We start from the raw sequence: 14,199 nt of genomic DNA, 5'->3' as shown, positions 1-14,199 counted from the left end.
CATTAATGGTTGCTTTCCAACTAAGACGTGGTAACAGGTGATAACTCTGACTCTTTCCATGACAGAGCAGATTTAGGATTCCAAGCATTTACAGGTCTCAGGGCTACCCAGAGAGAGAGAAAGAGAGAGAGAGGTCACTAGAATTAAGTCTGAACTCTGCCTGGCACCAAAGCAGAGCAATGGAGGTCTGATCAAGAATGTGCACTTTTTTTTTTCTCACAAGGCACTTTTTTATCCTGCAAGAAGCTTCCTTGAATTTCAACTCTACTACTAGAAAAGAGACCTTGGCATAGGAGACCATTGATTTGAAACCTTTTCTTTAAGAGATCCAATATAATTTGGAATCAAGCCAATTCTTGCCTTGAAGAGGCAACACTGTTTTTCAACAAGTATTTGTGAGTGTCAGCAGACTTGACGTAAAGGGCTGGATAGCACAGGTTTAGGTTCTGGTGGCCCTATGGTCTCAGTGGCAGTCGCTCAACTCTGTCGGCACCAAAGTGCTCATAGACCAGATAGTATAATGATTAGGAATGACTGTTCCAATAAAATTTTATTTGTAAAGCCGTTTGTGAGACTGTTTTGAATATGATCTGGCTCTGGACTATAGTTTGCTCACCCAGATGTAAGGTGTGGTCGGAGGCTAAGAAAGGGGCACGATCCTATCTCCTCTCCAGTTTCAAATCTAATTTTGAGAAAAAAGCAAGCATACAAAAATAAAATCTGGTCACAGGACCATAAGGAACAATAAAGAGGAGGACACCTAGTCAGAGTGTCTATTCGACTTGTGTCGCTCAGTGGTAAGTATTTTCCACGGAAGGTTAGGGTAGTTGCTGTTGAGGAGAGGCTTTAAGAGAACATCGAAGAGTAAACTCAGCCTGTGCAAATGCAAGAAAATTTAAGCAAAGAATCAGTTTTGGAAGCTGTGGGTCACTTTGGCTCAGCTACGGACCTACTTTGTACAGGAGACAGCAGTTGCCTTGTAATTACCCGCCTCTGGAAGTCTCCTCCCACTTCCTTTCCATGTTATTTTTAAAAATCCAGCCAGGTCAAAGTGATCTCACAGCTCCAGAGATGCTGTAATCATCATTTCTTCTTCACTTGCTGCCTCTTCACATCTGTCTCCAACCCACTATCTCACCAGTTTCTTTGCTTCCCTGAATCGCCTCTGAGATACAGTTTCCACAGTCAGCTGTTTTCTCCACCTGAATTGACCTTATCTTACTTGCCTTCATAAGACACATGCCCAGCTGATAACTTGGGAGATTATAAAACAAAGTTTCTCTTAAGTAAAAGAAAAGTAGACGTGGGCTATTAAGACAACAGGTATTGGGTTCTATTGTCAACATAAGACCTTAGTGGATGGAGATTTATTAAGGAGAGCATCACCCAGGAAACCCCCAAGTACCACCTACATTTTTCATCAAATGATAAGGCTATTTGTATATGTCCCCCTCAAAATGGAAAAAAATGTAAACTTCCCAGATATTTGGATTTCTTGAAATTCCTTAAATCAGTGGGTGAAGTTATTGGGATGCCCATAGTTTCAAATTGCAATATGGTCATTTTAATTTTCAAGCAAACAACGTTATACTATGAGATCTGCTTTAAAATTCGAAGGCAGGGCAAAGGGTAGAGGTGGAACTACTACACATGCTCACACAAAGTATATGCAAAAAGGTTGAATGGACCATTGTTAAAACTGGCAATGTTTCCACTTGACAGTCCCCACCACTAAAAAATAGCATTGAATCACACCTAGGGTAAGTAGGGTCGGTGTGAGAAATCAAGTAATGTAATACTTCCACAGGACTTGGCATGGGTCCTGATGAAAGAGACAGAATACACATTAAATTCACTGAAATCTAATCCTCAAGGGTAGGGTCCATCTTCAGAGTGGACTAAAGCTGCTTGTGAGGCCTGAATCTTATTAACACGATCCTTCTTCTTTGGCATAACCCTATGTTTTGCTCAGAAACCTGTGCTCAACAGGGCCAAAGCTAACACCATCTTCACGGTATGCCAAAGATGGAGTGTTTGGGCTAATCACGTACCCCTTTGAGAGTCTGACGGAAAAACGAATGGGTTTCCTCATTCTGATTAAATTTATACAAAAGGTGCATGTAATATGGGATGGGGGTTCTCAGAGTCATGGTGAAATTCTCTCTTGAAAACCTTCTAAAAAAACCTTACCCTGAATCTGACTTCTGTCTGAGCACAGTGCCTTGGGCAATCTCCGTGCCCTATTAGGAGGCGCCTGGCCTCGGGAATACATCAGTTTACCTGTGTTACATTTCAGTGTTGGTGCTGGAGCTGTAGGGGCAGAGGGAGAGACCTGAGGTGGTGTTCCAACACTGGTGGCCTTAGGTGGAGCTGGCAACCAACAGGAAAGCAAGGATTAATCGGAGCGGCAGGAGACAAGAGCTCTCTGCTTGCTGGGCCTGGACTTCAAGGTAAGCAATGAGAGGCATTCTGATCCCAGGAAGAATCAAGCACTAATCTCCCCCGAAATGAGAGTTCCTGTCTTGGTTCCACAAAAATCTGACAGGGGAGGGCTTGAAAGAGAAAAACAACAACACCAACAACAACACATAGCTGTATTAAAAGGCATATATTCTAGGAAGTTCAGAGTTGAAAAAGGATACCTGGGATTTACCCTGAAGCACCTGGAAAATCCAGCCATGCCTATTAGATATATACTGTGTTTTTTGGACTATAAGATGCAGCACCCCCTAAATTTGGGAGAAATAATGGTTGTTAATGCTGCTGTTGAGTTCTGTTTACATTTACATTGGTGAAATATTATGTTATTTGCATTATTAAATATTTCACCACATTTTTTGCTTCAAATTTTTTCCCTATTTTCCTCCCCTAAAACCTAGGTGAGTCTTATGGTCTGAAAAATACAGTATACATATATTATATCTCCTTATCAACATGTGTGAGAAGGAAACATGTCTGGAGACTGAACCTGTCCTAGTCTGCTCAGCAGGGAAGGACTAAGACGTCGACAGTACTTCCCAGGCCGAGGATGCTTACCAAATAAATAGCCTTCAGATCAGTCCATCCCAAGGGGCCTACACCCTAAATGAGGATTAACTCACCGGCATATGCTAGATCACACAGACAATTTATACACTTGGTTAGAAGGCAAACTAGACCACAGGAAACAACTTGGATTTTTTCCAGAGTCAGAGCGGTGTAGGACTCAAAACCACTTACAGAAGGTCTCTAAGCTGCCCAGAGAGAATGCTGGAACTAAAATTAAGCCAAACCCAGTGTCCGGCACAAATGCAGATCAATGAAGGCCAGAATCAACAATGTGTACATTTTTCTCACCAGGCACCTGTTTTCATTTGTTTTTACCAGAAACGTCCTTAAAACTCAACTCTATTAACTATAAAAGAAACCCTTGGAGAACAATTGGTTTGAATGCTCTTCTTTTTATAGAATCAGTTTAATTGGGAGTTAAGCCAATCCGTGCCTTAAAGAGGAAAAACTTGTTTTCCACATTTGTGAGTTTCTACTACATGCAAGACAGGAGTCTAAAGCAGAGGTCAGCAAACTTTCTGGAAAGGGCTGGACAGTAACTGTGTTAGGCTTTGGGGGCCCTATGTATGGGCTCAGTGGCAGCTGCTCAACTCTGTCAGCATGAAAGCAGCCACAGGCCAGATGGTATAATGAATGGGTCTGGCTGTTCCAAGAAAACTTACTTGTAAAACACTCGGCAGGCCTGTTCTGACTCTGATCTGGTCCTGGGCTGTCTAGTTTGCTGACCCTGAGCTAAGCTGCAGTCAGAGGCTCTTAAGAAGTGTACAATCCAGTCCTTTCCCTCCAGTTTAAAATCTAATCTAGAGGGAAAAAGCAAACATGCAAAGAATCTCATCAAAGGAGCCTAAGGAAGAAATAAAAGTGGAGGAAACCAAGACAGAGTTTCGGTGATGAACTTGCCTTTACCCAAGGGAAATATCTTCCCCAGGAGGAAGCAAGGAAGATGTAAGTATAGATGCAGGTGAGGAAAAGCTGTAACAGAAAGTTGAAAACCAAAAGCTGAGCCTGTGAACAATGCAAGGAAACTTCAGCACAGAATTGGTTATTGGAGCTAGAGAGTCACTTTGTCTCAGTTATGGACCTACTTCCTACTGGATAGAGCAGTGGCCTTGTAAATACCTGCCTATTAAAAAATTGATGGGCGTGCCCTGACTGGTTGTGGCTCAATTGGTTGAGCGAAGGTTCGATTCCCAATCAGGGCAACTGATCAATGTTTCACTCTCACATCAATGTTTTTCTCCCTCTCTTTTTCCTTCCCTTCCCTCTTTCTAAAACTAAATTAAAATATTTTTTTAAAAAAGTAAAAAAATACTAGGGTGGGTACTGTAAAAGTCTCCTATTAATTCCTTTCTATGTTATATTCAGCCAGATCAAAATAATGTCACAACTCCAAAATTTTGCAGTCTCATCTCTTCTCCACGTGCTGCCTCCTCACATCTGTCTCCAGCCCACTATCTCATCAGATGCCTCGGCTTCCCTGAATCAACCCCCAGATACAGTTTCCCCAGAGTCAGCTGTTTTCTCCATCTCAATTGACTTTATCTTACTTCCCTTAAGGGAAAGAAGCCTAGTCTAAAAATTTGAATTTACAAAATAAAGTTTATCTTAATTAAAAAGAGAGAGAGATACAGGTTATTCAGGCCACAGACCTTGTATTCTGCTGCCAATATAAAGTTTCAGTGGACAGACTTATTAAGGAGTGCTAGAAAGCAGGAAATCGTCAAACACCTACTTCTTTCATCGAATAAGGCTTAGCATGTCCACATCCACACTGAAGAACTGTAAACTTCTCAGTTTCTGGATTTCATGAAATCTTAAAGCAACTGGTGAACAGTTACTGGGATGCAAGTGTTTTCAATTGCAATAGGGTCATTGTTCTGTACAAATAAGCAATGCTGTGATGATGTGAGACTCGCTTCCAAGAAATTCAAAATAGGGCAAAGTGTGTGGGTAGAACTACACAGGCTCACACAGTGTATCTGAAACAAAACTGAGTTGATAAGTTTTTGCCTTAAACGTTTGATTCCTCAATTTTCTAAGAATAAACAGATAATCCTATTATTCTAAATGCTCTGAGTGAAGAAAATCAAATTTTAATTTATAATGACCTAAAATTCTAGTGCTAGCCCTCAAGGCAATGGAAGGGACTGTCATCAAAGAGTTGACCATTGTTAGTGCTGGCGATGTATCTACCCGTCAGTACCCACAATAAAATAGGAACGAATCACATGTACAGTGTGTAGAATTGTCATAAGAATTAAGTGATATAATACTTGTGAAAAACCTTGTAACGTTTCCTGGCACAGAGAGGACTGACTAACTGTTAACTTCACTGAAATCTTACCCTTCAGTGGAGGGTCCGGCTTCATGGAGAACTGTGGGATCTCCACTCAGAGCCCTGTGTGAGGTCACTGCCTCATTAAGCTAACCCTTCTCTTTGCCTTTCCCTATATTTTCCTCATAAACTTGTGCTCCATGGGGCCAAATTCATACTGTCCTCATTAGACATCAAAGATTTTGGCAGTTGATTGCCTAAACATAAATAACTTTAAGAATTTGATCTTAAAAACAATGGCCCCCTAGCTCTGAAAACACTTGCAGGCGCAAAGCCTGCACATAATAAGAGATGAGGGTGCACATATCCTGGGAAGCCCGTGATTGGAACTCAGGGAAGAATTTGTACTTTGGATCATACTTCTGGCTTAACACATGCCCTGAGTGGTCTCCATCCTCTCCTGAGAAGGCCTCTGGCCTCAGAGACACATCAGTTTACCTGTGGGAAGTTTCGGTGTTGGTGCTGGAGTTGTAGGAGCAGAGGGAGAGAGCCAAGTTGGTGTTCCAACACTGGTGACTTTGGGTGGATCTAGAAACCAACAGGAAAGCAAGGATTCACCAAACAGCAGGAGATAAGAGCTTTGTGCTGGGCCTGGCCTTCAACATAACCAGTGAGAGACAGTCCCCAGGCAGATTGGGCACTAGTGTCCCTTGAATTCAGAGTTCCTGCCTGGTTCTACTACAATCCGACAGGGGAGGACATGGGGACAAGCCCACAAAAAGAAAACAGCCGCATTGAAAAGTATATAATCTAGGAGGTGCAGAGGTGACAAAGTTTACCCAGAATTAACGTGGAAACACTTTCAAAACATTATCCATACCTATCTGATTTAAGTGTTTTCATAAACATCTGTGAGGTACAGAAGATGTCTCAAATCTGGATGTGTCTTAGTTTCTTCAGTGGTGAATGACTAAGACTTACTTAAATAATAGCTCCCAGACCCAAAGTGTTTAACACATAAGTAGCATTAAATTGAGTCAGTCCTGAGGGTACCCTCTTGAGGAAGCTGTCCTCTAAAAGAGGATTAACTCACAGGCACTAGCTAGATCACAGGAAGGATTGATAACAACATTGATTTGGACAGAAGGGGAGTAGACCACAGGTAATGTCTTTGACTTTTTACAGGGTCAGAGGAGGTGTAGGATTTGCAAGTCAGTTGCCGAAGGTCGCAGAGCCACCCAGAGAGAGCTGAAACTAAAATTAGCCCCAATCACAAAGCCTGGCTCAGCAGCCTATCAATGAAGGCCTGGTTCAAGAATGGATAACTTTTTCTCACTATGCACCTTTTTTATTTTCTACAAGAAGCTTTCCTAAATCTAAACTCTATTGAGTATAAAAAATAACCCTTGTATAGGAGACTACTGAGTTGAAAATTCTTGTTTTGAGAGATCTAGTTTAATTTGGAATTCAGCCACTTGTTTCCTTGAAGAAAAAAACTGTCTTTCAACAAATATTTGTGTCTACAGCATGCAGGCAATCAATGTAAAGCCGAGGTCAACAAACTCGATGTAAAGGGCCAGACAGTAAATGTTTAGGCTGGGCGGTCTCAGTGGCAGTTGCTCAACTCTGTCAGTGTGAAAGTTGCCATACAAAAGACAGTATACATGGGTATGACTGTCCCAATAAAGCTTTATTTATAAAACAGGGAGTGGGCCTACTTTGAATCTGATCTGGCCCTGGGGCTATTGTTAACTGACCCTGATCTAAGATGTAGTTAGGGGCTTTTAGGAAGACACAATCCAATCTCCTTTCTTTAGTTTTAAATCTAACAGGAAGGGAAAAGCAAGCATGCAAAAAACCTATTTAAAGAAACACAGGAAAAATAAAGAGGAGAAAAACTAACGTCTAATGATCGTCTTTAGATCGTCTAAAGATTCATTAGATCGTCTAATGAACTTGTCTTTTTTAGGGCTTACACAAGGCATATGCAACAAGATTGAATGGACAGCTGGTGTTGTGCCTACTTGACAGTATCTTATAAAATAGATTTGAATCACACCTACAATGCATAGGGTTGTCATAAGAACTAAGTGATAATGTCTCCTGACATAAGAGACAGAGTAAATATTAACCTTGCTACAGTCTTATTCTATGGAGTGGACTAAAGGAAAGGATCTTTATTCAGAACTCCTTGGGAGAACAGAATCCCATTGACATGACCATTTTCCTCTGGCATTTCCTATATTTGCTTCTTAATGAAACCTGTGCTCATTGTGGAAAATCCGTACCATCCTTATTAGATATCAAAGATCAGTATTCTGGGGGTGTTTGGCTAATAATGAATCTCACTATAAAAACAAATGGGTCTCCTCATTCTGCAAGTACTTGAAGTTACAAAAGCTGCATGTGGTATTGGACCAGGGTCCACAGACCCTGTGATACCCTCATTTGGAGCTCCCTAAGAACTCTTAACCTGGATTGTACATCTGACCTAACACAATGCCATGGATGGTCTCCATCCTCAGACACACATTGCTTTACCTGTCTTGTGGTTCTGCGTGCGAGCTGCAGTTGTAGGAGTGGAGGTGGAGACCCTAGGTGATGTCGGAGCACTGGTGGCGTTAGGTGGAGCTAGAAACAAACGTGAAAACAAGGATTAATCAAGCAGCAGGGCACAGAGCCTCGTGTTGGGCCTAGACACACACACAACCCACAGAGACTGTCTGTCCCCAGGCAGAAATGGGCACTAATCCCCCCTGGACTCAGAGTTCCAGTCTTGGTCAAGGAAACTCTTGCAGAGGAGGCCTTGAAGAAAAGCCAAACGAATGAACAAAAAACACAGCTATATTGAAAAGTACATATTACAGGAAGTTCAGAGGTAGAAAAGGATCCCCAGGATGAACACCGAAGCACTTTGAAAAGACCAGCCTTGCCAGTCAGATTTATGCATCTTTGTACAGATCAGTGAGGTGAGGAAAATGTCTAGAACCTGGACTGTCACTGTCTTTTCAGTGGTGAATGACTAACTTAAAAAGTAGTTACTAGGCCCAGGAAGTTAAAAATGAATGAATGAATGAATGAATGAATAGCACTAAACTTAGTTAGTCTTGAGGATACCCTCCCAAGAGACCTGCCCCCTAAATGAGGGTTAGCTCACACTCACCAGCCTATGTTAAGTCACACAGATGATTTATACATTCTACTAGAAGGTGGACTGGACCATAGGGTCAGAGGGGTGTGGGATTCAAAACCACTTCAGGAAGGTTTCAGAGCTACCCAGGCAGAGAGCTGAAACTAGATAGAAGCCTAAACACAGTGCCTGGCACCAATGTAGATCAAGGAAGGCCTGGCCACGTTGCTCAGTTGGTGGAGTACTGTCCTGATGCACCAAGGTTATAGGTTCAAACCCCAGTTAGGGCACATATAAGAAGCAATCAATGAATGTATAAATAAGTGAAACAACTAATTAACCTCTCTCTCAGTCTTTCCTTCTCACACTCCCTCAATTAATTTAAAGAAAGAATATATACATTTCTCTCAATAGGTACTGTTTTTTTACAAGATTCTTTAAAACTCAGCTCTACTAACTATAAAAGACACCCCTGGAGAGCAGACAATTGGTTTGAATGCTCTTCTTTTTAGAGAATCAGTTTAATTGGGAGTTAAGCCAATCTGTGCCTTAAAGAGGAAAAACTTGTTTTCCCACATACATTTGTGAGTTTCTACTACATGCAAGACATGAGTCTAAAGCAGAGGTCAGCAAACTTTCTGGAAAGGGCTGGACAGTAACTATGTTAGGCTTTGGGGGTCCTATGTATGGGCTCAGTGGCAGCTGCTCAACTCTGTCAGCATGAAAGCAGCCACAGGCCAGATGGTATAATGAATGGGTCTGGCTGTTCCAAGAAAACTTACTTGTAAAACACTCGGCAGGCCTGTTCTGACTCTGATCTGGTCCTGGGCTGTCTAGTTTGCTGACCCTGAGCTAAGCTGTAGGCAGAGGCTCTTAAGAAGTGTACAATCCCGTCCTTTCCCTCCAGTTTAAAATCTAATCTAGAGAGAAAAGCAAGCATGCAAAGAATCTCATCAAAGGAGCCTAAGGAAGAAATAAAGTGGAGGAAACCAAGACAGAGTTTCGGTGATGAACTTGCCTTTACCCAAGGGAAATATCTTCCCCAGGAGGAAGCAAGGAAGATGTAAGTATAGATGCAGGTGAGGAAAAGCTGTAGCGGAAAGTTGAAGACCGAAAGCTGAGCCTGTGAACAATGCAAGGAAACTTCAGCACAGAATTGGTTATTGGAGCCAGAGAGTCACTTTGTCTCAGTTATGGACCTACTTCCTACTGGATAGAGCAGTGGCCTTGTAAATACCTGCCTATTAAAGAATTGGTAAGCACTGTACAAGCCTCCTACTAGTTCCTTTCCACGACATTTTCGAAAATTTAACCAGGTCAAAACAATTTCACAACTCCAAAAATTTTGTAATTATGATCTCTTCTCCACATGCTGCCTCCTCACAGCTGTCCCCAGAGCTCTACCTCATCAGCTCTTCGGCTTCCCTGATGCCCTGAATCATCGTCCAGCTACGTTCCCCCCAGGGTCAGCTGTTTTTCCGTGGAGCTGACCTTCTCTTACTTGCCGTTTTAAGAAAAATAGCCTAGTCCAAAAATCAGGACTATGCAAATAAAGTTTTCTCAGTTTCATAAAAAAGAAATAGAGATACAGCTTACTAAGGTCACAAATACTGTATTCTACTGTCAACATAAGACTTTACTACAAGGAAATTAGAAAAAAAAAAAAGCCTTAAGAAGGCTTATAAGGTGCCCACCTCAAGAGAGAAGAAATGTAAACCTGCAGATTGTTGCATTTCAGGAAAATCTTAAAAGCAACTGGTGAACAGTTACTGGGATGCAAATGTTTTTAGAGTGCAATGAACTCATTTTAATTTTTAAACAATCGATGTTGTGATATGATATGAATTATGCTTCATGAAATCCAACGTAGGGCAGAGGTAAGGACTAAACTATATACGTTTAAACAACATATATGCAACACAACTGAGTTGATACATATATGAAAACTAGGTGATAGATCTCCTTGGTAGTATTATGTAAAATATTGCTTATTTATACATTTGAAATTTTCCATAATAATTTTAGAATACTGAGAAGACATTTCATTCTTTCTCTAAAATATAAATTCAGAGAAAAAAAAATAGATGTCTTTAAACTGAGCAAATTCAGCTTGAAAAACACGTTCAGTATATCTCACAGTGGAGCAGCAAATGCTTTTTCATGAAGTAACTGACATTTTGGAAGCACCGCTTTAAGAGACTGTTTACTTACCAGGAAGATCCTCTAACCAATGTTCTTGAATCAAAGTTGTTTTTAACACTTCGTTCTACATAACTAAGCAATCCTGTTTCCCGGGAGTTATTAAAACATAGGATTGTAGGAACCTCCTCTTTCTTTAGTAAAGGAAGAGAAAATGACTACCACACAGTAAACACCTCAGTTCACCCACGTGAAGTGATCAAAGGAAGAGGCAGACAAGCTCACCTGGCTTTACATCCAATAATATGTTGACTTTCAAATCATTAAACCACCCCGAGTACTCAACCCGGCAACAGTACGTGCCACTGTCAGACTGGGCTGCGTCCTCGATGGTTAAGGACACGTTGCCTTGCGAAATCATTCCCTTCAGGTTATAACGCCTGCTCTTCTGAAAGGTGATGCGGTGGCCATCCGTCCAGATGAGCTCATTCGGGCACCGAGTAAGAGGACACGCCCCCCGGCCCCAGCACATGGAGTTGGTCCCACGAGCTGTGGAGTAGGTGCAGGGCAGCGTGACCGACTGACCCGCCACCCCATCCACACGTGCCTGAGAAACCACAGCGTCTGCAATAAAGAGAACACAGAGCACAAGGCCTCGACATTCTAACTTTACACTTATTTCCACTTTTCTCTCTTTACGTAGTTTATTTCACTGGTAATCACGTGACCTTACATCTTGAATTGAAAACTTTATTAGAAACACTTCTCTGTTTACATCTTTATCAGCATTCTGTTTTTTGGTGTTTGTAATTAAAACATAGTTTAAACTTTTTTCTATATTTAGGATTCTTTCCTAATAGGATAAATTTCTAAAAGAGAAATCACCAGAATAAAGAGCACAAATATTTTACATCTTGTTTTCAAATTTCTTTCCAAAATGTTCAAACCTAATGACACTCTAGCAACACAAGGCCATGAGTTTCATTCTGGGTCTGACAGGATCTGCTTATTAAATAGGTAACACAGGGATGTCACTCTTCCTGTCCCCAAGAGCCAGTCACTGTCTCAGTTGAATACATCTGAAAATTCAATTGCCATTGAAGTTTTAGCTTTTATTGCAACTTTAGAATGTCTATCACAAATGAAGTCACCTCACTACCCCTCTCTCGTAAAAATAAGCAGGGCTAATGTTCTGTTTAAAGTATTGCTGGTGCCGATCCTTCTGTAGTTCATAAGTGTGACGATTGGGTGTTCCCACTTTTGCATGACATGTGCCTCCCACAAACCTGGCTATGACATCAGCACTTTACCCGTATGACCAAAAAACAAATAAAAAAAAAAAAGTATTGTTGGCACCCTGGCTGGTGTGGCTCACTGGTTCAGTTCCCAATCAGGGCACATGCCTGGGTTGTGGGCCTGGTCCCCAGTTGGGGGTGCATGAGAGGCAACCACACATTCATGTTTCTCTCCATCTTTCTCCCTGCCTTCCCCTCTCTCTAAAAATAAATAAATTAAAAACAAAAATAAAGTATTGTTGGCTTAAGGGAAGAAGTCTATTAAACTCTTTAGAAATCAATTTTTAGAAAATGGATTTCTAATACTTCCAGGAGGAGTGAAGGCTTATCAGGTGCTTTAGGGTTGTTCTAAAAACCCCAGGTAGGCCCCTGTTCTCATGAGTGGATGGCAGCCAGCTCTAGAGCACAGCCCGCCTCCCCTGGGGAAGCCAGAGAATTGGAGAAGGCTCAATCAAGTGCTGGATTATGCAGGTTAGGAACAAACACTCTCTCCTGTGCTAGTGGTACTAAAACCCCATGTCGTCTTCATAAGACTCAAACTGCACAAAGTGTGCAATGAAAGACTGGTCGCTTTCCCATCCTATCCCCATTTCTCCTCTCCATTCCCTCCCACCCCATAATAACACTGATACCATTTCCCCCATACACACATATGCATACCCAACTATCTACCCACCGCCTTTTTTGTTCAAACACAAATGGCAGTTATACTTAGCCACGGAGTTTGTACTTGAGAGCATTTCAGCAATTTCTTTGGAGGAAGATTGCAGCCTGGTTCTTTGCTCACTAGTTGACCCATTACCTTCCAACAGAGCCCGAGAACATCCATCTTCCTCCACCACACCCACACGCTCAGGGCTTCCAAACCCCAGCCCCCCCCCCCACTCACTCACCTGTCCAAAGTAGTAGGAGGCCTGTGAAGGCTACCCAGGAATGCATGATGGTATCAGCCTAAAGGAGAGAGAAAATGGGCTGTTTGGTGTGCCCCCCACCAGATGGTATGGGGACAAGTCTTAATGCTCAGATTGCAATTTTTGCTTTCACCCTGACTGGGTGAATCGCAGGAGCCTCCCCTGCTGGGGATTGGTGACCGCGTACAATGGCTTCAGGTCTCTGTCAGCTCAGGGTGGCTGAGGGCTCTGCACCTCCGACAGGCAAAGCTGTCCTCGGAAGCAAACCCTTATTTCCCAGCTCCTTTATTCTTGTATACAGTGTGCACAAGAATATTTTCCATATGTCTGTCCAGTTTTCCCAACATCATGTAGTGAAGAGACTGCCTTTAACCTTTTCTGTATTTTGTCCATTTTTCGTAGATTGATTAACCATATAGGTGTGAGATTATTTCTGGGTTTTCTATTCTGTTCCATTGAACTGTGTCTGTTTTTATGCCAGTACCATGCTGTTTTGATTACTATAGCCTTTTAGTACAGTTTGACATCAAATAGCATGGTACCTCCAACTCAAGATTGCTTTAGCTATTCAGGCTATTTTGGAGTTCCATATACATTTTTAGGATTATTTCTTTCTATGAAAAATGGCATTGGTGTTTTGATAGGGATTATACTGAATCTGTAGATTGCTTTGGGTAGTGTGGGCATTTTAACAATGTTAATTTTTCTTATCTATGAGCATGGTATATCCTTCCATTTATTTGTATCATCCTCAAATTCTTTTCTCAATGTCTTATAGCTATTTGGCTTATTTTCTCCCATATAATTATTTTTTTATTTTGGAAGGTATGCATTTCTATGCTACAGGAAATATTTATACTAACACCTTTTGACACCCACCTATATCCTATGAGGCATTCATTATTTTAGCTGCCCACCAGTTGTCAGTTTTAGAGCTGCTTAGGTGGGATTCCTGTGGTGGCTGAGGCCATTTGCTACTTGGGCTGGTCCTGGGGCCACTTGGTCAGAGCTATCATGGAGTAAGCCCAGGCCAGTTACTACCTGTGCCAGGCTGAGGGTACTGGCAAAAGGCTACAATATGAGCTGAGGCTGACACCATTTGTGCTAAGGCAGGAGCTACAATGGGAGCTGAGGCTAGCCACTACCTGTAAGGAGCTTAAGGGCTTTTAGGAGAGTCTAGGGGATGGTGGGGATGGAGGCGTGGTTTGCTGAACACAGCTATGGCTCCTCTGGAGCTTGAGGGCATTTGGGAGGGGCAGTACAATGTGTCCAGCCCAGCTGCTGCTCTTATAGAGCTGGAGGGCATTTGGGAGAGATTGTAAGGAAAGCCAGAAGCAACCCAGGACTCCTGTAGTGCTAGAGGGCATTTAGAAGAGACAGCGAGGGCCCAAAGGCTCTAGT

The 14,199-nt window shown here is 42.1% G+C and overlaps 1 protein-coding gene and 2 non-coding genes across 6 annotated transcripts in view; 1 reads left to right on the top strand and 2 right to left on the bottom strand.

The window, feature by feature from the left end:
• LOC123810848 (hepatitis A virus cellular receptor 1 homolog) overlaps window positions 1–14,199 on the bottom strand; it is a 32,715-nt gene that overhangs the window by 16,823 nt on the left and 1,693 nt on the right. For 3 of the 4 annotated variants that reach the window (XM_045826751.1, XM_045826752.1, XM_045826755.1), the window contains exons 3-6: window positions 12,781–12,838; window positions 10,878–11,216; window positions 7,865–7,954; window positions 5,822–5,911 (exon numbers count right to left, since the gene is read on the bottom strand). In XM_045826751.1, coding sequence (XP_045682707.1) covers window positions 5,822–5,911; window positions 7,865–7,954; window positions 10,878–11,216; window positions 12,781–12,826 — 565 coding nt within the window. In that variant the 5' untranslated portion in view covers window positions 12,827–12,838. The remainder of the gene's footprint in view (window positions 1–5,821; window positions 5,912–7,864; window positions 7,955–10,877; window positions 11,217–12,780; window positions 12,839–14,199) is intronic. The other variant, XM_045826753.1, reaches the window with a different exon arrangement.
• On the bottom strand, window positions 5,062–5,204 carry LOC123813266. The gene has a single exon (XR_006784706.1). It is a non-coding gene; the product is annotated as a small nucleolar RNA SNORA79 (small nucleolar RNA).
• On the top strand, window positions 11,809–11,912 carry LOC123813268. The gene has a single exon (XR_006784707.1). It is a non-coding gene; the product is annotated as a small nucleolar RNA U13 (small nucleolar RNA).

Source organism: Phyllostomus hastatus, unplaced genomic scaffold (assembly GCF_019186645.2).
Source record: "Phyllostomus hastatus isolate PE091 unplaced genomic scaffold, TTU_PhHast_1.1 phas_contig_150, whole genome shotgun sequence".
Lineage (NCBI taxonomy): Eukaryota > Metazoa > Chordata > Mammalia > Chiroptera > Phyllostomidae > Phyllostomus > Phyllostomus hastatus.
The sequence above is the reverse complement of the archived record's forward strand: the minus strand, read 5'-3'. Positions and strand labels throughout refer to the sequence as shown.